General features: G+C 53.9%; 3 protein-coding genes across 4 annotated transcripts in view; 1 reads left to right on the plus strand and 2 right to left on the minus strand.

Annotated features, from left to right (window-relative positions):
- Nucleotides 1–13,215, plus strand: part of DNAJC17 (DnaJ heat shock protein family (Hsp40) member C17) — a 50,804-nt gene extending 37,589 nt beyond the window's left edge. The window contains exons 2-11 of one of the 2 annotated variants that reach the window (XM_039462770.2): nt 723–792; nt 1,120–1,178; nt 1,413–1,500; nt 4,151–4,236; nt 4,491–4,593; nt 5,158–5,201; nt 5,641–5,718; nt 6,296–6,376; nt 6,892–7,002; nt 13,012–13,215. In XM_039462770.2, coding sequence (XP_039318704.1) covers nt 723–792; nt 1,120–1,178; nt 1,413–1,500; nt 4,151–4,236; nt 4,491–4,593; nt 5,158–5,201; nt 5,641–5,718; nt 6,296–6,376; nt 6,892–7,002; nt 13,012–13,134 — 843 coding nt within the window. In that variant the 3' untranslated portion in view covers nt 13,135–13,215. The remainder of the gene's footprint in view (nt 1–722; nt 793–1,119; nt 1,179–1,412; nt 1,501–4,150; nt 4,237–4,490; nt 4,594–5,157; nt 5,202–5,640; nt 5,719–6,295; nt 6,377–6,891; nt 7,003–13,011) is intronic. The other variant, XM_039462771.2, reaches the window with a different exon arrangement.
- C2H15orf62 (chromosome 2 C15orf62 homolog) lies at nt 8,626–13,013 on the minus strand. The gene has a single exon (XM_003935706.4). The coding sequence runs from the start codon at nt 10,595–10,597 to the stop codon at nt 10,019–10,021; it is 579 nt and encodes a 192-aa protein (XP_003935755.1). The 5' UTR covers nt 10,598–13,013; the 3' UTR covers nt 8,626–10,018.
- Nucleotides 13,216–13,382: 167 nt separating the features above from the next.
- GCHFR (GTP cyclohydrolase I feedback regulator) lies at nt 13,383–17,822 on the minus strand. Its single transcript, XM_003935707.3, has 3 exons — nt 17,310–17,822; nt 15,053–15,147; nt 13,383–13,864 (listed from the first exon to the last, which is right to left on the minus strand). Exons 1-3 carry the CDS (start codon nt 17,343–17,345, stop codon nt 13,741–13,743), a joined length of 255 nt encoding a protein of 84 aa, XP_003935756.1. The 5' UTR covers nt 17,346–17,822; the 3' UTR covers nt 13,383–13,740.
- Nucleotides 17,823–22,435: the final 4,613 nt, after the last annotated feature.

Raw genomic sequence — 22,435 nt, forward strand, 5'->3', positions numbered from 1 at the left:
CTGCCTCGGCCTCCCAAAGTGCTGGGATTACAGGCTTGAGCCACCGCGCCCGGCCAATTTTGTATTTTTATTAGAGACAGGCTTTCACCATGTTAGTCAGGCTAGTCTCAAACTCCTGACCTCAGGTGATCTTCCCGCCTCAGCCTCCCAAAGTGCTAGAATTACAAGCATGAGCCACTGCACTCGGCTAATGATAATCCTTCAAATGAGTCTCTCTGTTGATGGGAATCTTGTTTAGCTGGTATAAACAGTGCCGTACTGAGCGTCCTTATATATTTATTTTGCCATACTTCTACAATTCCAGATTCCTAGGACTGGGTCAAAGGGAAATAACATTGAAATTTTTGATGGTTGAATCTTCCTCCAAATAGGTCACCCTAGTTTATAGGCCCACCGAAAATGTGTAGAGTACCTGTCTGCGCGTGGCTATAGAGAAAGCAGAGTACTGTGCTCCTGCCCGATCCGGGACCCCCTGAATATCTGCAGTGGTGACACTGAGTGCTTAGAAGGAAGTGGGCCCAGCTCCTGTGCTGGGTGACAGTGGCTTGCTTCCTCCATGGCCTTGGCCTCCTCCATTGCAAGTCTCCCTGGTGGCAGTGAAGTGAGCGCCAGCAGCTTGTCTTTTAGGTGTGCATGGGATTTCCCTTACCCTTTTAGCAAGGTTTTCCTGTTTGTCCCTGGGATGAGAGTGAACGACCATGTCTTCTGTCTGACTCTTCCAGGTGAAGAAGGCATATAGGCAGAAGGCCCTCTCCTGCCACCCAGACAAAAATCCAGATAATCCCAGAGCAGGTGAGACTCTTCTAAGGGTATGGGGGGAGGCCCACTCACCCATGCATTGGGTTTCCTGCTAGAGCTCCACATGTGAGTCCTTTGTGGGTAGGCACACACAGCCTGGCTCCAGACAGTGGAACCCATGGCTTCGCTTCATATCAGGGGTGTCTGGTCAGTTGCTGATGTGCTCACCCCTCCTTGTTGGTCTGTTGTCTACTGATGTCAACTTTTTTGCCATCCTGTGGCTTCTTCGAAGTGGTTTTTTTTTGTTTGTTTGAGGGAGCACACCATCACAAAGTGTTAACTTACTTTTCTTCTCTCTCTCCTTTTGATCCTTATGTTTAGCTGAACTCTTCCACCAGCTTTCTCAGGCCTTGGAGGTGCTGACCGATGCTGCAGCCAGGGTAAGCACAGCCTCCTTCATCTGAATCATTCCCCATGCTTAGAGACCACTGCTGCCCCTCAGCCTCAGTCCTCTGCCCTCTGCCATGTGGCATAGTCCTTGCTGTCTAAGCCCCGGAGACCAGTCACTAGGCTGTCACTCTGATGGTTCTTGGGCTAGGGGCCAAGTAGATTGCTGGGGCTCTTGTCTTTATTCTCTGGCTGACCCTCTGCCCTGTGCCCCTTTGTCCTGCCAGGCTGCCTATGACAAGGTTAGGAAAGCCAAGAAGCAGGCAGCAGAGAGGACCCAGAAACTTGATGAGAAAAGGAAGAAAGTGAAGCTCGGTAGGTGACACGTAGTGCTGGGTGGCCTGTGGTTTCCTGTAGGCATTTTCAGTAATCTCCCTCACCTGGAGCTTTATTCACAGAAGCTCACCTCAAAGCCTTCTGGCTCAGGATCTGGGCCAAATGCTGTTCTTAGAGGTTGGTTCCTAAAGACACTCTTAGGAATAATAACAATGATAAGGTTTAATATTGGCTAAGCATTGTGACAAATGCTTTATCAATCCTTTAATTATCATAACTGTACAAGGAAATGTGGATACTAAACCTTTTTTTTTTTGGGACGGAGTTTCGCTCGTTACCCAGGCTGGAGTGCAATGGCGCGATCTCGGCTCACCGCAACCTCCGCCTTCTGGGTTCAGGCAATTCTCCTGCCTCAGCCTCCTGAGTAGCTGGGATTACAGGCACACGCCACCATGCCCAGCTAATTTTTTGTATTTTTAGTAGAGACGGGGTTTCACCATGTTGACCAGGATGGTCTCGATCTCTTGACCTCGTGATCCACCCACCTCAGCCTCCCAAAGTGCTGGGATTACAGGCGTGAGCCACTGCGCCCGGCTTAAACCTTTTTTAAATACATTTTTTTTTTTTTGAGATAGGGTCTCACCTTGTCGCCTAGGCTGGAGCGTGGTGCGATCTTGGCTTACTGCAACCTCCACCCCCTGGATTCAAGCGATTGTCGTGCCTCAGCCTCCCAAGTAGTGGGACTACAGGCATGTACCACCATTCCCAGCTAATTTTGTTCAGCTTTTATAGAGATGGAGTTTCACCATGTTGGCCAGGCTGGTCTTTTTTTTTTTTTTTTTTTTTTTTTTTGAGACGGAGTTTTGCTTTTGATACCCAGGCTGGAGTGCAATGGCGTGATCTCGGCTCACCACAACCTCCGCCTCCCGGGTTCAGGCAATTCTCCTGCCTCAGCCTCCTGAGTAGCTGGGATTACAGGCCCGCGCCACCATGCCCAACTAATTTTTTGTATTTTTTTTTTTGAGACGGAGTTTCGCCCTTGTTACCCAGGCTGGAGTGCAATGACGCGATCTTGGCTCACCGCAACCTCCGCCTCCTGGGCTCAGGCGATTCTCCTGCCTCAGCCTCCTGAGTAGCTGGGATTACAGGCACGTGCCACCATGCCCAGCTAATTTTTTGCACTTTTAGTAGAGACGGGGTTTCACCATGTTGACCAGGATGGTCTCGATCTCTCGACCTCGTGATCCACCCGCCTCGGCCTCCCAAAGTGCTGGGATTACAGGCTTGAGCCACTGCGCCCGGCAATTTTTTGTATTTTTAGTAGAGATGGGGTTTCACCATGTTGACCAGGATGGTCTCGATCTCTTGACCTCGGGATCCACCTGCCTCGGCCTCCCAAAGTGCTGGGATTACAGGTGTGAGCCACCGCTCCTGGCCCAGGCTGGTCTTATACTCCTGGCCTCAGACTATTCACCTCAGCCTCCCAAAGTGCTGGTATTATAGGCGTGAGCCGCCACACCTGGCCTCTGAAGCCATTTTTTATAGGCAAAGCAGCTAAGGCACCAAAAGTTTAAGAGCTTACTGGAGCTGGAATTTAAACTGACCCAGTGTGAGTAAAATTGGTGCTTGTATTCACCATGTCCAGCTGAATCTTTTTTTTTTTTTTTTTTTTTTTTTTTTTAAGAGAGATGAGGCCGGGCGCGGTGGCTCAAGCCTGTAATCCCAGCACTTTGGGAGGCCAAGGCGGGTGGATCACGAGGTCGAGAGATCGAGACCATCCTGGTCAACATGGTGAAACCCCGTCTCTACTAAAAACACAAAAAAGTAGCTGGGCATGGTGGCGCGTGCCTGTAATCCCAGCTACTCAGGAGGCTGAGGCAGGAGAATTGCTTGAACCCAGGAGGTGGAGGTTGCGGTGAGCCGAGATCGCACCATTGCACTCCAGCCTGGGTAACAAGAGTGAAACTCCGTCTCAAAAAAAAAAAAAAAAAAAAAAGTGCTGGGGGACTCCATCTCAAAAAAAGAGAGAGAGAGAGAGAAAAGGAGATTCTAAGTAGGTGAGGTACACAAACTTCCCTGGCCTAAGAGAAGGTTTTCTCACAGCAGCTGGCCTGGCACATGGCTGCAAGCAGGTTTCCTTTGGAACGTAACACCCTCGTACAATCTGAGACGCAGGGTGATGCCCTAAACCCTCTGCTTATCCCGCGTAGCCTCTGTAGCCAGGTCCACAATCAGGCTTGGTAAATGTGAGTTGAGGTGAGAGGTAAAGGAGACAGTGAGAATTTGAGCCCAGTGTATGAAAAGAATCAAAGCCAAAGCAAGGCCAGAGGTCAAGCTGTGGTGCCAAAACGAGCCCAGCAGCTCCGCCCATTGGCACCCTTGACACATGGCCCTGGGCTGCTGACATAAGCACCACCCACACCCTATTCACTAGAGAGAACCAGCTTGGTCAGTGTGGAACTTTTTAACTCTTCCAGACCCTGGTCACTCTGCTGGAGCCCATACTTCTGTGCTATGATTTTTCTCAATGGAAATTAACTCGGGGGTATGGCCATGGAGGGAAGGAGCAGAGTTACTGTATGGTCTCGTCCTGATTGAGACTTTGGGGAGACAGCCAGAGCTGAGGTGGACCAAGGCCACATGGAAACTTAATAGATGAGCAATTTGGTCATTCAACCCTTGTGCCTAGATCTGGAGGCCCGGGAACGGCAGGCCCAGGCCCAGGAGAGTGAAGAGGAGGAGGAGAGCCGGAGCACCAGGACACTAGAGCAAGAGGTGAGCCCCCAGGCACACTGGCTAAACGGTCACCTGCAGGAGGAGGAGGAGGGGGAGGATGGACCTGCGTGGTCACCGTGGCTGGGGCGGGTGTGTTCTTTCCTTCCCCCTTCTGTGGGAGCTGGGTGATTTGTCCCACCTACAGGTTGCTGAGCCCTAGCTTGCAGGTGGAAGTTCCCAGGGACTTTTTACAAGGTGAGCCAGCCTGGAATTGGACTTGCACAAAATTGTCACCCCCATCCCCTGCTCTGCAGATTGAACGCCTGAGAGAAGAGGGTTCCCGGCAGCTGGAGGAACAGCAGAGGCTGATCCGGGAGCAAATACGACAGGAGCATGACCAGAGGTTGAGAGGTGCAGGTCCATCACCCCACCTGTCTCCCCTCCAAGGCAGCTCCAGATTGCTTAGAGCAGCCGTGGAGGCTTCCACCTGCTGGAACCCTGGGGTCAACCCATGGCACCCTACTCTGACACCTGCCACTTATCCTTTCTTCCTTCCAGTTCTCTGGGGCCTGTTTGTTTTTTACTCTGCCTGAGATCTCCTGGCCACATCTGTCTTAGTCCCAAGCAGAGGTGGCTCTGTTTTGGGCCAGATCACCACAGGGAGGGGCCGTGGGACACTTCGTTTCCGTAGACCCTCATGGTTTGTCTCTCTGCCTCCTGCCCTCAGAAGGTGTTCCTTGCTCTCTATTCAAAGAGTGCTAACAGGTGGCCTTCGGGAGGCAGCTGGGTAGACGACCCCTGGGGTGGCAGCTTCTCTGGGGATGGGCATCTACTTTCCCTACCAGGCCCTCACCAGAGCTGGGCAGGTGTTGCCCTTGGTCAGGAGTGACCCTTTGCAGACTCTCGTGGCTCTGGGCTGCATCTCCTTTGGGAGAATCTCTCCCTCATATTCTATTTTTCTTCTTTTCCTAATATTTCTAGGAAAGACAGAAAATACTGAAGGCCAAGGAACCCCCAAACTAAAGGTGAGCCTGGACAGGATCTGGGGGCCACCTCACACTCACACCGCCTCCTCTCAGCAGGATGCTTCCTCTGGCTCGAGGGTTTCTGGTGGGGCCGCTGGATCTGCATGGAGGTGGCACCATTACACCTTCCTTCATGCTCCAGCTGCCTGGAGACCAGAGCTTGCCATGAAAGTCTGCTCCTAGCCCTGACCACAGGGCAGAGTATTCCCCAGAAGCCCTCTCAGGAGAGGGTCTTCCTGGGTGGGAAGCGTTCCTGGGATGAGCAAGCAATCCTGCCTTCAAGCTCCCAAGGGGAAAACCTTTCTGGTGGTGCTCCCAAGATTGCAGGAGCCTTGGAGACTTGGAGGGTGGGAGGATGTCTGCTCAGACTCTCAGGCTCAGTCCTGGGGTCAGGTACTGTTCAGCCAAGGGTCACTGTTTCATGAGGCTGTCTTTTCAGCTAAAATGGAAGTGCAAGAAGGAGGATGAGTCAAAAGGTGGCTACTCCAAAGATGTCCTTCTGCGGCTTTTGCAAAAGGTCTGCCCGGCTGATGTCCACGCTTTCCTTTCATCTCAGCCCATACCCTATGTCTCTACTCTCAATGCCTGAACTTCCCTTAATATATCTACCTGCTTTTTTTTTTTTTTTTTTCCCCTGTTTCATAGACCCTGGGACGACCCAGGCCACGGCCCTTCTCTCACTTGTGTGGCCATATGCCCCTTTCCAGTCCGCTGTCCTTTGCTACCTCGGTCTAGCCCTTACCCTTAGCAGCAAAGAGCTTGGCTGAGTGGGTTGGGAGGCAGGAGGTGGGTATCTGGCATGAGAGCCCCATTCTCTTTACCACCTTCAATCAGCAAGGACTGTGCAATGAAATATGCCCGTCTAAGTCACCAAGGCTTTGCCCATGTCTCCTTTGCTGCTCTGTGTTCCTAGAAGAAAAATTCTGTCTTTCCTATCTCTGATCTCACTTCACTGAGATAAGTAGGTGGGGTAAGAAGTTATCTTGCAGCTGAAAATGCCCCATGGACCTCAAGGTAGCCCAGGCTTGTCTCTGGCATGACCTGGGCCATCCTGAAGCCAAGTCGTGCTAACTAGGACCTCTTTGTCCCCACAGTATGGTGAGGTTCTCAACCTGGTACTTTCTAGTAAGAAGGCAGGCACTGCTGTGGTGGAGTTCGCGACTGTCAGGGCTGCGGTGAGTGCTGCATGAGGCTTGGGGGCCCCTTGTGGCCCTGTCATTCTAGGGCAGGGATCCAATTCTATGGGCCCTCTGAGTTAGTTGGTCCACACTCCCAGGGAATCTCCGGGTCAGCTCAGAGCCAAGGCTCCTCCCAGGGGTCCTGGACTCCTAGAAATAGAGGACCATGTATGAAGGGATGGATGGGGGATGCTCTGGGGAGGAAGGAGAGCACAGTCTGACTCTGCTCCCTGCTGGCGGTTCCACATCCTCCACCTGCACCCCTCGGGGTGGTGCGCCCCAGTACTGCCTTCCCACCCTCTGTGCTCCTCACCTCCCCACATCAGAAAGTACTCCCTACCCCTCTCCTGCAGGAAGGGCCAGAGTGTTAATGCCCATCGCTTGAAGGCTGCTGGGGTTGGCATCTCTGCCTAGAGGACTAGAACGCTGGTTCTGTTCTCACTGTGGAGTAGAGAGAGCCTCTTTATAGCTGACTCAATGGATGGGACAGGACTAGGTGCTGTGTTTGGCAGGAGCTGGCTGTCCAGAATGAAGTTGGCCTGGTGGACAACCCTCTGAAGATTTCCTGGTTAGAGGGACAGCCCCAGAACACCGTGGGCCGCAGCCACCAAGGACTGTCAAAGGTAAGGAGCCAGGCCTCCCCCAGCTGGGTGCTCAGGACTCAGAGCTCTTCCTAACTGGACTCCTCTCAAGGCTCTTTCGTTCCAAATCCAGGTCTTGGGGCCTAGAGTGAGGTTGGCAGGTCCACCAACCCAGGCAGGAGGAGCTGTGATTTCACGTTGATCCCTTTTCCTGTCTGAGGGCCAGAGAGGTGCCACTATTAGACTATTAGACCCTGCTTTCTCTCTCGCTGGGACTCTCCTTTTCACCAAAGGGATCTTCTTGGTCCTCAGGTTGCTTGGTTGTGCAGTGTGAAGTATTTGGAGCTTAGACGACCCAGTGCTGCAGAGAAGGGGCAGGTGACTAGGGCAGCCGTTTCCTTCTCAGCACTTTGGTTTTCCAGATGTGTCTCCAGCTGCCCCAGCAAGGAACCAACTGTCAAGAGGCAATATCTCCTTTTAGAAGTAACCCTGGTAGGCCAGGCACGGTGGCTCACACCTGTAATCCCAGCACTTTGAGAGGCCAAGGCAGGGATCACCTGAGGTCAGGAGTTCGAGATCAGCCTGACCAACATGGTGAAATTCCATGTGTACAAAAACACAAAAATTACCGGGGCATGGTGGTGTGTGCCTATAATATTAGCTACTCTGCAGACTGAGGTGGGAGAATTGCTTGAACCCGGGAGACGGAGGTTGCAGTGTGCCAAGATTGAGCTACTGCATTCCAGCCTGGATGACAGAGCGAGACTCCATCTCAAAAGAAAAAGTCACTCTGGCTACCCTGCTGACACAGGGTGCTGCCTGCTTAGAGTCGGGGTATCTGCCTGTGGTGAAGCGTAGGCCTTCCAGCTGCTGTAGACCAGTGCTGGCCCTATGCCCTCATGGTTCCATGAAGGTCTGTGTGTAACCCCAACCTGCAACCATGGCCCTGGTGTCTTTTGGCCTGGATGCAAAGGCTGGGGCTGTGGGGCTCCTGGCCACCCCTGCCCCCACCTTGTGGGACAGACTACTGTGGGGGCGAGATCTGGTTCTCCCCTTCTCTGCAGTGGCCTGGGGCCCATCAGGTGTGTCCACAGCCCCTTGGCAGGCTGGCAGGAGGCTGCTCTCATTGCCTTACCCATGCCAGCCCGCTCCCCTGCCTGGCCTGCCCCTCCACTTGACTGGGGTGATGGGAAAGGAGCTTTCTTTTTCTTTCTTTTCTTTTCTTTTTTTTTTTTTTTTTTTTTAGAGACAGGGTCTCGCTATGTTGCCCAGGCTGGAGTGCAGTGGCTATTCACAGGCGCGATCCCACTACTGATCAGCATGGGAGTTTTGACCTGCTCTGTTTCCAGCCTGGGCCAGTTCACCCCTCCTTAGGCAACCTGGTGGTCCCCTGCTCCCGGGAGGTCACCATATTGATGCCAAACTTGATGTGGACACGCAATCAGCATAATGCACTACAGCCCAGAACTCCTGGGCTCAAGCGATCTCTAGCCTCAGCCTCCTGAGTAGCTGGGACTACAGGCATGCACCACCGTGCCCGGTGGGAAAGAAGCTTTCTGCGAGCGTGTTCCAGACCCTGGATGGAGGGAAACAAATCGGTCTCAGCCTGACTCAGGACCCTGCTTTACAAACCTCATTCCCACCTTCAAGGCGCAGCATTTCACAGCCCCAGATAACACTCCTCAGATTGTGTTAGAATTTTATTCATTCTCTCCTGCATCCACAGCTCGGTAACTACACATGAGAGGAGGAAAGAGGTGGGGCACCGATTTCAGTGGTAGAAATGGTGTGTTGAAGCTTCCCTCTCCTACTCTTAGAGAGGCCTGGGGGCCACCAGCGCGAGCCCCAGCGAGTGCTGCTGGGCTCTGGTTGCACATGTCTGGTCAGGCCACGGGGTGGGGCCGCAGCACAGCCTGTGGCCTTGACCCAGTGGGTTTGGCCTGTTTGGCAGGCCCATCGTTGGAGGGTTCAGGCAGGCAGAACTCTCCATTCCTGGGAGACAGTTCTGGAGACCAGCTGTGCCGCTCTGCCGTCGAGTGCCCATCCCTGGATCCAGTTCTCTTCGAGGAAGGAAATCTGCCGCTGTTTTGTTGCACTTCCCAAGGGCTCCCATCGCTATTAATTCTGGGAACCCCGCAAAGCACCCCTTTACAAGCTGTGCCCGTGCCTTTGGTTGGCATTCTCGGGATCTGCCTTCCTTCACCAGGGATTCACCAGGAAGCTGTGTTGGCAGACAGCCATGTCCTCATTTCTGCTAAGGATTTGCCTGGTCTTTTTCTGGAGTTATACTCTGTCTCTACCTATCACTTCCTATGCGGCCAGCCCCTGTATGCATCTCCCCTTTGCTGGTGGTCCCAGGCCATGGTCTAGCCAGCGCTGTCCCGTGGAACTTTGTGCGGCAATGGTCATGTCTACTCTGCACTAACTCGTGTGGCAGCCATTAGTCATGTGTGGCCACTGGGCATTTGGAATGTGGCTGGTGCAACTGAGGAACTGAATTGTTCATTTTATTTGATTTCAATTCCTTATCATGCAGTGCGTGGCTACTAGATTGGACAAGGTCAGGCCTGTCTCCCCTTTCTTCCCACTATCCTCTTTGGCCTGGGTTGTCCTGTACCTCTCTGTTGACAGTGGCTTCCAAAGAGGCTGACGCAGGGCACTCATCTCTTCTGCCTAATCTGTGTCCTCCTACTCCCTGACCTGACCCCATGCCACCTTCTGGCTCTGCCGGCCTCTACCTGGTTCCTGTGGTTGCTGCACATGGCCTCCCTTTCCTGACATAGCCAGCTTCAGGGGTCCTGCCAGGAAGTGCCCCTCCCATCATTTCCAGCTTGCCTCTGTCCCTCCACTCTGGGGTGCCTGGGAGTTCAGGACCCAGAGGGCAGGCAGAGCCCTGGATTCCTATTCTGGAATCCTGCACCAGGATGGAGGAGCTCTGCCTGCCTGAACCCTCCAACGATGGGCCTGGAGTTCTGTCTCTGCCCTTTCCTTAATCCACAGTTGGGTCTCCAGGCGCCAGCTCTTCCAGTCACCCCAGCCTTGCCCACCCTCGCCCCATTCAGAAACTGGGCTCACTGGGAAACTGCTCCCTCAGCATCTGTAGAACTTCTTCAAGAAGTGAAGTCCCCAGGTCCACTTTGAAGGAGAGGAAGGGATCACTGAGGTCCGGGACTGGTGTCCTCTGGAAGCATGGAGTGTCCACAAGGCCGTCGCCTGAGTGCTGGTGCAGGGCGCTCGCCAGGGAGAGTGCCGATGGCAGGGTGGCCGAATAGGCCGCTGTGTAGGCAGGTGGGGGCTCCAGGATGTTGGGACAGCTTGAGCTCTCTCGGTAGAGGCGTGGGGGCTTGGGTGGGGCCAGCAGCGTGGCCCGGGGCTGCTCGTCACCCCACAGTGGCAGGCGCCGGCCATCTGGCCTCCCTTGGAGCTCCCGGATGACTTCTCGGTTGCTGTACTCCTCGTGGTCCCCACCCGCCGTGCTGGCCTGGCTAAGCACACTGCCCTGTCGCCGGAGCCGCCGTGGCCTCCCAAGGCTCAGCCGCTTGAAGAAGGAGGTATTGCGGAAGGAGCCTTTCCGCCAGGTCTCCATGGGGCCCAGGGGAGCCAGCAGACAGGCATTCAGGAGCACCCAGGATAGCATGCAGTCCCTTCTGGGGCAGTGAGTGCCAGCAGTCGGAGAGGCTCCCCTAGGAGCAGAGGCCTCGGGGTTTCTGCTCAGCACAGACCTTTGGTTGCATCTTGGTTAGTGAGAGGAGGGCTCAGGAAGAAGGAGCTTTTTTGTCCAGGAGAGCAGAGAGTTGGAAGTTCCTGACAGCAAGAGTTTCCCACAGGGACAGGAGTGGCCTGATTACTGGATAGGGCGGTAGAAAAATCCCCAGGAGGAAGAAGCAGCACTTACTGGAGCCTGGGTGAGGGCATCCCCGGTGGAGGGAGATGGACCTTCTTGGGCTGGGCGAGGCTGGCGAGCGCTCCCTCCACAGGCAGGCGGCAGATGGCCCGAGCCTGGCGTTTGCCAGGCTCCTCAGCTCTCCCGGGCAGTGTGGGGCCGTGCCCTCTCTGTTGGCGGCTCCTGGACTCTGATGAGTGGCTTGGCTGTTTGTGGCAGTGTGTGGTGGTGGAGATGTGTTTTTGTTCTCAGCTGACTCAGTCAGGTAGGAAGCCGGGTTTCGTGCTCCTGGGTAATTGCAGCATCCGAGTGCAGGGATGGGGCAGCTGTGCCCAACACCCCAGGGCAATGGAGAACTTAAGATTCCTCTGTGGGGGCAGCCCTGTTTTATGTGCCACCTTGCGGCTTCCTTTCTCATCACGTCCCCACCACCCCGGGCCCCAACAGGTGGGCCTGGCTCCCGGCCCACAGTGTCTGGGTGGGAGGTGAGGGAGGTGTAGTTAATTGAAAGGCAGGCTTGTGGAACGACTGTGGGGAAGGAAGAGACCTGTGGCTGGTATGGGTGACTCAGCCCCACTGTCAGGCTCTCATGAGCAGAACCTGCACGATGAGGGAAGGAGGCAGAGGGTGTGTTAATGGGGAGCAGCCCATGCCTATGACGGGCTCTGCCGCAGAAGGTTGGGCTGGGGGCCTGCCAAGGGTGGCTCCGAGTGTTCTTGGCAGAGCAACATTAACCTGGGGACGGGAGCCGTGGCCTCCGCTTGGCCTGCCATCAGCTTGGCTGCTGTTTCCTCGTCCTCCCTTGTTTTGCCCTAGTGGCCTCCTGGCAGGAGAGCAACAGCTGAGGGCTGTACTGCCTCCTACCTGGCTGTGCTCCAGCCCTTCCCCTCTGGCTACCGGGCCTCCTCTGGGGTCCTCCTTCTCTTGCACGGCTGGGTCAGAGAGGCTGCTGTGAATTGTCGGCTGTGCTCCGGGCCAGGCTTAGCCGTCCAACCTGGAGGGGACTGCTGCAGCCAGGGAGAGGGGAGAGGTGCAGCTGCTGGGAGGAGCAGGGGAACTCAGGCTGAGTAATACTTCCTGTTTCTATACACCCCTTACCCCAAACCTGCTGGCCAGGGCCTGGCATCTCAGTCCCAGCCGCTCCCTGCCTATTCCCCGGGTCACTGACCACCAGAGTTTCCTCCTGCCTGCTTCCGTAAGAGCGCCCCTGTGCGGCATAGCTTGGATCGGGGCCCCACAGCTCTCTGCTACGGGCAGGCCACCGCATCTTGCAACCCCTGGCCTGCCTCACTTCTGTGCCAAGTCAGGCGGGCTTCACACTACTCTGCAAAACTGTTGGGACCACAAGATGATCACATAGCCTAAAGGGCGCTGAGGGAGGCAGGGGTTTAGTTCCCACCACAGACCTTGTCAGGGCGTGGGTTGGCAGCTTAGGCCCCGCTGCAGAGCTGCTTCTCCACCCTCCAGCCTCGGCCCATTGAGGCATTTGTTTATTATTCTTTCGATTATTTAAATACAGCATTCCTTAATCTCTGCACTGTGCTGGCAAGTTCATAAAAGCTTTGAGCCATGGGCCCTGCCCTCCAGGAGCCCTGGTGTGTATTTTTAGAGGCATGCTGGCCTCTCCCTTTGTAGGGTGGCGTATTCCAGGCTGTCTCCAACAGGGCTCCCTTCTGCATCCTCAGCAGGAGCCGGACGGCAGGGCACCAGGCATGAACAGTGCCGGGCTCTGTGCCCAGCAGAGCCAAGTGCATCCCTGCAGCTCGGACAGCTTCCCTTACTTGGGAGCCTGAGAGAGGCAGACGCCATGGGATAGAGGGAAGAAGTGAAGGATAAAGGGCTCAGAGGAAATGAGGGGAGACAAGGGCCTGGCTAGAGGGTCCGCAGGCGATTCCTGAGGCTGGACTGGAGGTGGATGGAGCTGACAAGGCCTGGGGAAAGGGAGGGGAGCTGGCTGGGGAGCAGCCAGCTGGGGGCCAAAGGTGGCTTGTTCTGGAGGACACAGGTGAGCCAGTATTCCAGAAGGATGCCCTGGGTTCCTTCCCTTCCTCTGCTCTCCTCCCTCCGAGACTCTTAGACCACAGCTTTGCCTCGGCACCATCAGAGTTTAGAGTCTGGGGCTGTGCCCTGCTGTCCCTGAGCCCTCCTGTCCCTGCTCTGTCCGCCAGGGCTCCGTGGTGTCGGAGAGGGACTACGAGAGCCTCGTCATGATGCGCATGCGCCAGGCGGCTGAGCGGCAACAGCTGATCGCACGGATGGAGCGGGAAGACCAGGAGGGGCCGCCCACGTAGCCCCGGCTCCTGCCACCCGGCCCCCAGCCCTTTTCTTCAATGTCACCAATAAAAGTTTTTTGTTTTGTTTTTTTTTTTAAAGACTCTACCTGTATTCCATACATAGGTATAGGGTGCTGGGCTCTGCCACAGAGGGCTTCACCCAGGCAGGCCTGACAACCCTCCCAGGAAGTGGGCAGACCCCCCAGGGAAACACTCCACACGGTAAGAGTCCCAGAGTCTGTGCACAAGCAGAGCACAGGCGCAAACACTCATCACAGCCCTTTATTGGCTTGGGCTAGCTATGCAGGAGCCACATGCCAGGGGCCCTGGGGTGCCCAGGTCCAGCCAGGGAAGCTGCCCGAGGACATGTCCTACCCAGTGCCCTCTGCTCAGGCCCGAAGCAGCAGGGCAGCTGGGAGCACCAGGGCAACGGGCCCTGCCCTCTCCCACTGTTTGAGGCAGGGTTTCATAGAAGGCCATTCACCACCCCTTGAGGCTGGGCAGGTGTCAGTGACAATTTGGGGAGACAGGGGCAAGGCAATCGGTGAGGCCAGAGCTTGGAGGTCAGGGCCAACAGCAGCCCCATCCACAGGGGCGCCCCGGCTGCAGATCAGCGTGAGAGGGTCACTCCTTGTGCAGGCACCACACCAGCGTCTGGCCTACCCCTGTCATGCTCAGCACACGGAAGCCCCGGCGTTCCAGCTTGTCCAGGACTATGCGGGGAGGGTCATTGACATAGTATTCGTAACTGCAAAGAGATAGGTGGACAGGGTGAGGGGGGCACACAGCAAGCTCCTGGTACAAAGCTAGTGTCAGCTGCAGGTGGCCTGGCCACTCTGACAGCGACTTGCTAGCTGGCTGCTTGCTGGATGCCAGGGCAAGTGCACAGCCCGGCCTCCTCCGCTGCTAGATACTTCACAACAAGCTAGTGAAGGTGCCACTGTTGTGGCCATTGGTATGTGAGAAAACAGAGGGGTTAAGCAGGTTCCCCAGTGTCCCAGATGGTAGACACGTGTTAGCTTGACCACAGCCCTGCAAACTCAGAGGGTCCAGAGTGCTGCCTGCCCTTCTGGACTTGCTCCCCACCCAGGCCTCCAGGCCCCTCACTACCCTGATGTCCTGCAGTTCTGGAGTAAGGAGGCTGAGCCCCAGCTGCTCCTGGCTCTGTGTGCCACTCCCTAGCGTGGAGAATGCTGGTAGTCCTTCTTTCAGGTTTATTGATGCTGAAGAACCATGAAGCAGACAGAGGACTCAAGCCCTAAGCTGGGCATGGAGAGGCAAGTGCCTCATGGCAAAGGGAGGGGGCTGCCTTCCGCCCCTGAGTGTTGACCTAGGGGCTGGGATAAGCCGGCCTTCTCTTTCCCCATTTTGAACTGGGATTCACTCTGGCAACTCTTCCCGGAGAAACTGTGTAGCCTGGGTTCTCCCTACGTCCAGGGGTGAGAGGGCAAATGGAAGCAGTGGTCACAGTTTAGAAATGGAGACGTTACAAAGGATGCCAAGGAAAGTGGCCGGGTCCCCAGGCAGCAGCCACCCTGGAGACAGGACCCAGGCTCCCTGCTCCCCGTTTCTAGGGTTTAGCTTTGTAACTCAGCCAGATCCTCACGACGAAATCCTTCCTTGCTGTGCCTGTCTGTGCTTGATGGGGTCCAGCTTAGAGAGGAGAGGGCAGGGCAAGGAACAGTCCATCAGTGGAGTCCTAGACCCAGGGAACAGACTGTTTCTGCAGTTGTGGAAAGCTTTCAGAGCAAGCCTCATGAGGGAGAGGGGGTGTTGGAGATGCTACAGGTAGGACCAGATCCTCCAGAGGACAGAGCTCCAGGATGCAGGCAGCGGGGCTCTGATGCTAGGGCCTGTCCGTAGGCTTGGAGGTTTCATAAAGGGAGCAGATCTAGGGGCTGGCAGGGAGAGGATACTGAGGGAGGCTGCTACTTACAAGTTGTTTCCTAGGACACTTCTCTTTGAAGCCCCCAGATGCTGCATCAGCTCTGGATCCGACTGTTCATCACCCACCATAGTGGGGCCCACCTCCTGCAAGGTAAGCCACAAGGTTGCTTGGCTGGCTGCCAGGAGGAGGTGGAAGGTCTTGCCTCTCCTTCCACCTCTGCGTGCTAGCCCTGAGAGCCTCACATAAAGGCTGGAGAGAGTAGTGAGCATTCGTAGGGGCCAGGCATAAATTGTGAAGGGGTGGGGCCCATCAGTGATCAGGAGGAGCAATGCAGGGGTCTCCCTAGACCCTTAAAGCTCAGCTTTAGCTGGGCAAAGTGGCTCGAGCCTATAGTCCCAGCTACTCAGGAGGCTGAGGTGGGAGGATTGCTTGAGCCCCGGAGGTTGAGGTTGCAGTGAGCCATGATCGTGCCACTGCACTCCAGCCTGAGCCTATTTCAAAACAAAACAGAACAAATAAACATCATGGCCGGGCGCGGTGGCTCAAGCCTGTAATCCCAGCACTTTGGGAGGCCGAGGCGGGTGGATCACGAGGTCGAGAGATCAAGACCATCCTGGTCAACATGGTGAAACCCCGTCTCTACTAAAAATACAAAAAACTAGCTGGGCGTGGTGGTACGTGCCTGTAATCCCAGCTACTTAGGAGGCTGAGGCAGGAGAATTGCCTGAGCCCAGGAGGCGGAGGTTGCGGTGAGCCAAGATCGCGCCATTGCACTCCAGCCTGGGTAACAAGAACGAAATTCCGTCTCAAAAAAATAAAAATAAAATAAAATAAACATCATGTAAATGAAAGAAGCCAGACACAGATCACATTACCACAGAAAGGGGATTAGTGGTTGTCTAGAGCTAAGGGACTTGAAGAAAATCACAAGTGCCTGTGAGGAGGTACAGGCTTTCCTTTTGGGGTATTAGAAATGTTCTAAAACTCATGGTGATGGTTGCACAACTCTGAGTACTCTAAAAAACAACACTGAGCTGTACACTTTAAATCAGTGAATTTATGGTATGCACATTACATATCAATAAAGCCATAGCTTTTAAAAAATAAGAATCACTTGGGGGGGACATTTCCAAGTATGAATTCCCAAGCCCCATACATAGCATTTGGGAGGTCTGAAAAGGGACCCAGGAATCCATATTTTGATAACTGCACAGATGACTGCTTCACAAACCTCTGCCCAGGGCTCTGCTGGAGCGCTCCTGTCCCTGGTGAACCCACCAGGGGGCCTGTGTGCCCTCTGCTGGCTCACCATGGCACTGGACAGTGGGCAGGGGCAGAGGAGCACCTTGCAGCCCATCTGGGGGGCAGAGTAATGTCTTTTGAAGTTGTTGTTTTTTTTTTTGAGACTGAGTTTCGCTCTCGTTACCCAGACTGGAGTGCAATGGCGCGATCTCGGCTCACCGCAACCTCCGCCTCCTGGGTTCAGGCAATTCTCCTGCCTCAGCCTCCTGAGTAGCTGGGATTACAGGCACGCGCCACCATGCCCAGCTAATTTTTTGTATTTTTAGTAGAGACAGGGTTTCACCATGTTGACCAGGATAGTCTCGATCTCTTGACCTTGTGATCCACCCATCTCGGCCTCCCAAAGTGCTGGGATTACAGGCTTGAGCCACCGCGCCCAGCCAATGTCTTTTGAAGTTAAAAGGGGACTCCTGGGGAGCAATCAGAACCTTTTCACAGGTAAGGAAACTGCACCCACAGAAAGGAATGTGACTTTTGACTCACGGTGTTCCCACCTCTAACTGCACCACCCCTTCTCACCTGCCTTCCTTAAAGCTTCAGGGACAGCCCTTCCTGGCCGTGCCTAAGGGTGCAGCTAGTGGCTGTGGATGGGTCAAGGACTTGGCACAGGGGTTTTAGCACCTTGGCACGTCCTTATCTTTTCCAAACCTCTTTCCCTCAGTTTATTCCACTTTTTTCCCCATATGTAGCAGCTCCGTGCAGGGCACTGGGCTCCCTGGGTCCCTCCCGCCGACAGGTAGGACAGGAGCCAGAAGCGCCCGCAGGTCACCCTCTCGCCGGGGCGCAGGTATCGGGTCCCCTTCGCAGCCATAGAGGCTCCGGGCGGGCCAGAGCTCGCTGAGTCCCGGGAGCCGGGCTGAGCCCGCTACCCCACTTCCTCTCCCGGGCCGAGGGGGCGTGGCCGGGCGGGTTCGCAGTCCACCCCCAGTGGGCACAGCCCAGGAGGGAGGCAGACCCCTAGAGCCTGGTCCCGGCTCCAAGTTGCCGGGTGGCCAGTACTCACCATGCGGATCTGGGTGCTGATGAGGAGGTAAGGCATGGTGCGCGCGTCCCGGCCAGGCTCCCCAGGTGGCTCTCGGCTGGGCACCGACTCCAGCCCTACTCGCGTCGGGACTGCGACGAGCCGCTGGGAGTCCCGTTACTCTGGCTCTAGCCACAGGCGGCGTCAGTCCCCGGGCGCCTGGCCCGTGACCGCCGTGGCCGCCAATCAGGAGCGGCTGCCGTGACGCGCCCTGCAGTCCCCGGTTAGGGGCCCGCCCCCGCCCTCCCCGCGGCGGACTTGGACCCCGGGGCCCACCTGAGGCTTCCGCCGAGTGGTCAAGTCGCGGGAAGGTAGGGTGTGGGGAGGAGGGGGCGGTCCCACGGCCTGGAGGCGGAGGTGGCCCGGCAGAGTCGACTGGCTGCGCCCAGCGCGCGTGTTGCCCCTGCGCCCCTTCTTGCAACACTGCAGATCAGGTTCCAAAGTCCCTGCCAGGCAGAGCCCAGAGCAAACGGCGTCCTCGCGGAGGCCTCCCCAGGCCCCAGCCCACCCCTCCGAGACGCCTCAACACCTTCAGCGGGGCCCCACTTCCCCTCGCCAAGACGCGCAATGCAGAGATTCCTTAAGCGCTGAGGAGGCCGGGGCAGGAGGCTCGGGGCTTGCCCTGAAGGCTACAACTAAAATACCACCGGGCGCACCGCGCATTCCCGCCTCCCAAACTCTGATTCCAGTACAGCGGCAGATCCTTGCATTTCTGTAGACCGATAGGAACATCTATCAAGGAACTTCGCCCTTGGCTGGGTGCCAGGTCTGGAGTGACGGAATGGATGGAACCTGGCCCTCCCTCCCCGGAGCTTCCCGCGCAGCTGGACAGACGCCGCGCACGCGCAGGAGGTCACTGGGCAACACCTGAAGCAAATGAAACAACTTCCCTGGTACCAGCCACCAGTGAGCGGGCTGCGAGTTTCCAACCGTGTGTCCACGCCCTCATTCGCAGGTATCAAAATCTGACAACTCATCATTCTTTTTTTGTTGTTTTTTGTTTTTTAGTTTTTTTTTGAGGCGGAGTTTCGCTCTTGTTACCCAGGCTGGAGTGCAATGGCGCGATCTCGGCTCAGCAACCTCCGCCTCCTGGGTTCAGGCAATTCTCCTGCCTCAGCCTCCTGAGTAGCTGGGATTACAGGCACGCGCCACCATGCCCAGCTAATTTTTTCTATTTTTAGTAGAGACAGGGTTTCACTATGTTGACCAGGATGGTCTCGATCTCTTGACCTCGTGATCCACCCTCCTCGGCCTCCCAAAGTGAACTCTTCATTCTTTATCTGCCTTGTTGTGATTGGTTCTCTAGAAAACAAAGCAAAACAAAAACAGCCTGTATGTAGCTGTAGCCCTCCCTCCTGTGGGATGATAAAAATCTTCACTTTTTAACAGGGAGGGGGGCATTTATAGGGGATACTGCTCTTGGAACACTTTGAAGACGTGGAGAAAGCTATAAGGGAAGTAGGAAGTTGTAACCCTAAAGGTCCCTTGACTAGTCTAATTCTGTAGTTCCTACCCCTGCCCTGTTACCCACTGGACTAACAGGTTAGCCAGAGAGATAAAACACATTCATGCTTAACAAAGGAGGTGTTGCTGGGCCGGGTGGCTCACACCTGTAATCCCAGCACTTTGGGAGGCTGAGATGGGTGGATCATGAGTTTGAGAACAGCCTGGCCAACATGGCTAAAACCCGTGTCTACTAAAATTACAAAAATTAGCTGGGTGTGGTGGCGGGCACCTGTAATCCCAGCAACTTGGGAGGCTGAGGCAGGAGAATTGCTTGAACCCAGGAGGTGGAGGTTGCAGTGAGCTGAGATCGTGCCATTGCACTCCAGCCTGAGCAACAAGAACAAGACTCCATCTCAAAAAAACAAACAAACAAACAAACAAAAAACAAAACAAAACAAAAGTATGTGTTAAAACTGACAAAAGATTCAGGGAAATTTGTGCTCAGTTAAAAAAAAAAGTGACAATAGCCGGGCGCGGTGGCTCAAGCCTGTAATCCCAGCACTTTGGGAGGCTGAGGCGGGTGGATCACGAGGTTGAGAGATCGAGACCATCCTGGTCAACATGGTGAAACCCCGTCTCTACTAAAAATACAAAAAAATTAGCTGGGCATGGTGGCACGTGCCTGTAATCCCAGCTACTCAGGAGGCTGAGGCAGGAGAATTGCCTGAACCCAGGAGGCGGAGGTTGCGGTGAGCCGAGATCGTGCCATTGCACTCCAGCCTGGGTAACAAGAGCGAAACTCCGTCCCACAAAAAAAAAAAAAAAAAAAAAAGTGACAAAAGATTAACGTCCAGGAACACCTGCAACTCAGTGAGGAAAAAAAAATGAACAGAAAAAGCAGGGGTAACTGACTTGAATAGGCCCTTCACAAAAGAGGAAATAGAAATGACCAATAATTCATTGGAACCGAGTCAAAAAAAAAAAGCAGGCTGGGAGCAGTTGGGAGGCTGAGGCAGGTGCATCACAAGGTCAAGAGATCGAGACCATCCTGGACAACATGGTGAAACCCTGTCTCTACTCAAAAATGCAAAAATTAGCTGGGTGTAGTGGCATGGCCCTGTAGTCCCAGCTACTCAGGAGGCTGAGGCAGGAGAACTGCTTGAACCTGGAAGGCGGAGGTTGCAGTGAGATGTGATTGCACCACTGCACTCCAGCCTGGCGCCTGGCAGCAGAGCCAGACTCTGTCTCAAAAAAAAAAAAAAAAAAAAAAAAAAAAAAAAAAAAAAAAAAACAGAAAAGAAAAAGAAATGACCAATAAACATGTAACATGATGCCCAGTATATCATTAGAAATCCAGAAAATGCAAATTAAACTAAATTTCACTTTTCTCTTTCTTCTTTTTTTTTTTTGTTTTTTAGATGGAGTCTTACTCTGTCACCAGGCTGGAGTGCAGTGGCATGATCTTGGCTCACTGCAACCTCTGCCTCCCGGGTTCAAGCAATTCTCCTGCCTCAGCCTCCTGATTATCTGGGATTACAAGCACACCACTATGCCCAGCTAATTTTTGTGTTTTTAGTAGAGACGGGGTTTCACCATGTTGGCCAGGATGGTCTCGATCTCCTGACCTTGCGATCTGCCCACCTCAGCCTCCAAAGTGCTGGGATTACAGGCATGAGCCACCACTCCAGGCAGTTGTTTTCATTTTAACCACATTTATTTAAACCACAAGACTTTGTAGACACAGTGGCTCACGCTGTAATCTCAGCACTTTAAGAGGCCAAGGCAGGTGGATGGCTTGAGCCCAGAAGGTTGAGGCTGCAATGAGCCGTGATTCACTAGGTTTCTTTGTGAGTAATTCATCTTTGCTTAAAGACAGATTACCCTCCGTGTAAAACCTATGTACGAAAAAGTTATACTCTATTGAGTAGAAGGATTTTTTTTTAAAGTTATGCAACTGTCCTTGATTTTTACAATGATAAATGAAAAGCATTAAAATTCTTCAGTTGAACAAAGTGTGCAAGGAGTTTTATGTCGTCATTTTTTAGTTAAAGCATTACTGGAATATAGAGATAACAGCGTGGTGGCTCACGCCCAGCTCAGTGCTATAATCCCAGCACTTTGGGAGAGTAAGGCAGGCAGATCACTTGAGGTTCAGAGTTCGAGACCAGCCTGGCCAACAAGCTAGTGAAACCCCGTCTCTACTAAAAATACAAAAATTAGCCAGCATGGTGGTGTGCACCTGTAGTCCCAGCTACTCCAGAGGCTGAGGCAGGAGAATCTCTTGAACCTGGGAGGTGGAGATTGCAGTGAGCCAAGATTGTGCCACTGCACTCCAGTGTGGGTGAACAAGCAAGACTCTGTCTCAAAAAATAAATAAATAAATAAATAAATAAATAACCAGATGTGGTAGCACATGGCTGCAGTCCCACTTGAACCTGGCAGGTGGTGGCTGCAGTGGGCCAAGATTGCACCACTGCACTCCAGCCTGGCAACAGAGCAAGACTCCGTCTCAAATAAATATATGAAAAATAGATAAGAGCTGAATGAGCATGTCACGAATGGAGAAAGCGGATATTTTCACAGAACTAGTATTTTCCCCAATCCCATCTCCACTTGATGTCAATCAGAACATGCCATTGGCCAGGCGCAGTGGCTCACGCCTATAATCCCAGCACTTTGGGAGGCCGAGGCAGGTGGATCACGAGGTCAAGAGGTCGAGACCATCCTGGTCAACACGGTGAAACCCCGTCTCTACTAAAAATACAAAAATTAGCTGGGCATGGTGGCGCGTGCCTGTAGTCCCAGCTACTCAGGAGGCTGAGGCAGGAGAATTGCCTGAACACAGGAGGTGGAGGTTGCAGTGAGCCGAGATTGCGCCATTGCACTCCAGCCTGGGTAACAAGAGCGAAACTCCATCTCAAAAAAAAAAAAAAAAAAAAAAAAAAGAGGCCGGGCGCGGTGGCTCAAGCCTGTAATCCCAGCACTTTGGGAGGCCGAGGTGGGTGGATCACAAGGTCAAGAGATCGAGACCATCCTGGTCAACATGGTGAAACCCCGTCTCTACTAAAAATACAAAAAAAATAGCTGGGCATGGTGGTGCGTGCCTGTAATCCCAGCTACTCGAGAGGCTGAGGCAGGAGAATTGCCTGAACCCAGGAGGCGGAGGTTGCGGTGAGCTGAGATCGCGCCATTGCACTCCAGCCTGGGTAACAAGAGCGAAACTCCGTCTCAAAAAAAAAAAAAAAAAAAGAAAAGAAAAGAAAAAAAAGAACTATGTTGTATTGGTCAGGATGTTGTGGAACCAAATTGCAGTTTTCTAATTGAGGATATAATCTTGGTCTGCAAGAACAGAGGTCTGGAGTAAGGTAGCAGGTTCCTTTTTTAGTAGACACTGGTCTCCTGTAGGAACCTGTCAAGTGTGTATTCATCCTCCCTTACCAACTGTACAGGTATGTCTGTTTCATAGATTGGCTGCCTGTCAAATCCAAATCTGATCTGCCCCATTGACAAACCCTATTATTTACAATAGGCTCTCGTCAGTTTACTAAGTGACATATGCCTTTTAAACTGTGCCACATAACTATCCTGTTACACCACCTTCAAATTAATATGATCGTTGTTCTCAGTATTTTTTTTTTTTTTTTTTGAGACAGAGTTTCGCT

This window comes from Saimiri boliviensis, chromosome 2 (genome assembly GCF_048565385.1).
Source record: "Saimiri boliviensis isolate mSaiBol1 chromosome 2, mSaiBol1.pri, whole genome shotgun sequence".
Lineage (NCBI taxonomy): Eukaryota > Metazoa > Chordata > Mammalia > Primates > Cebidae > Saimiri > Saimiri boliviensis.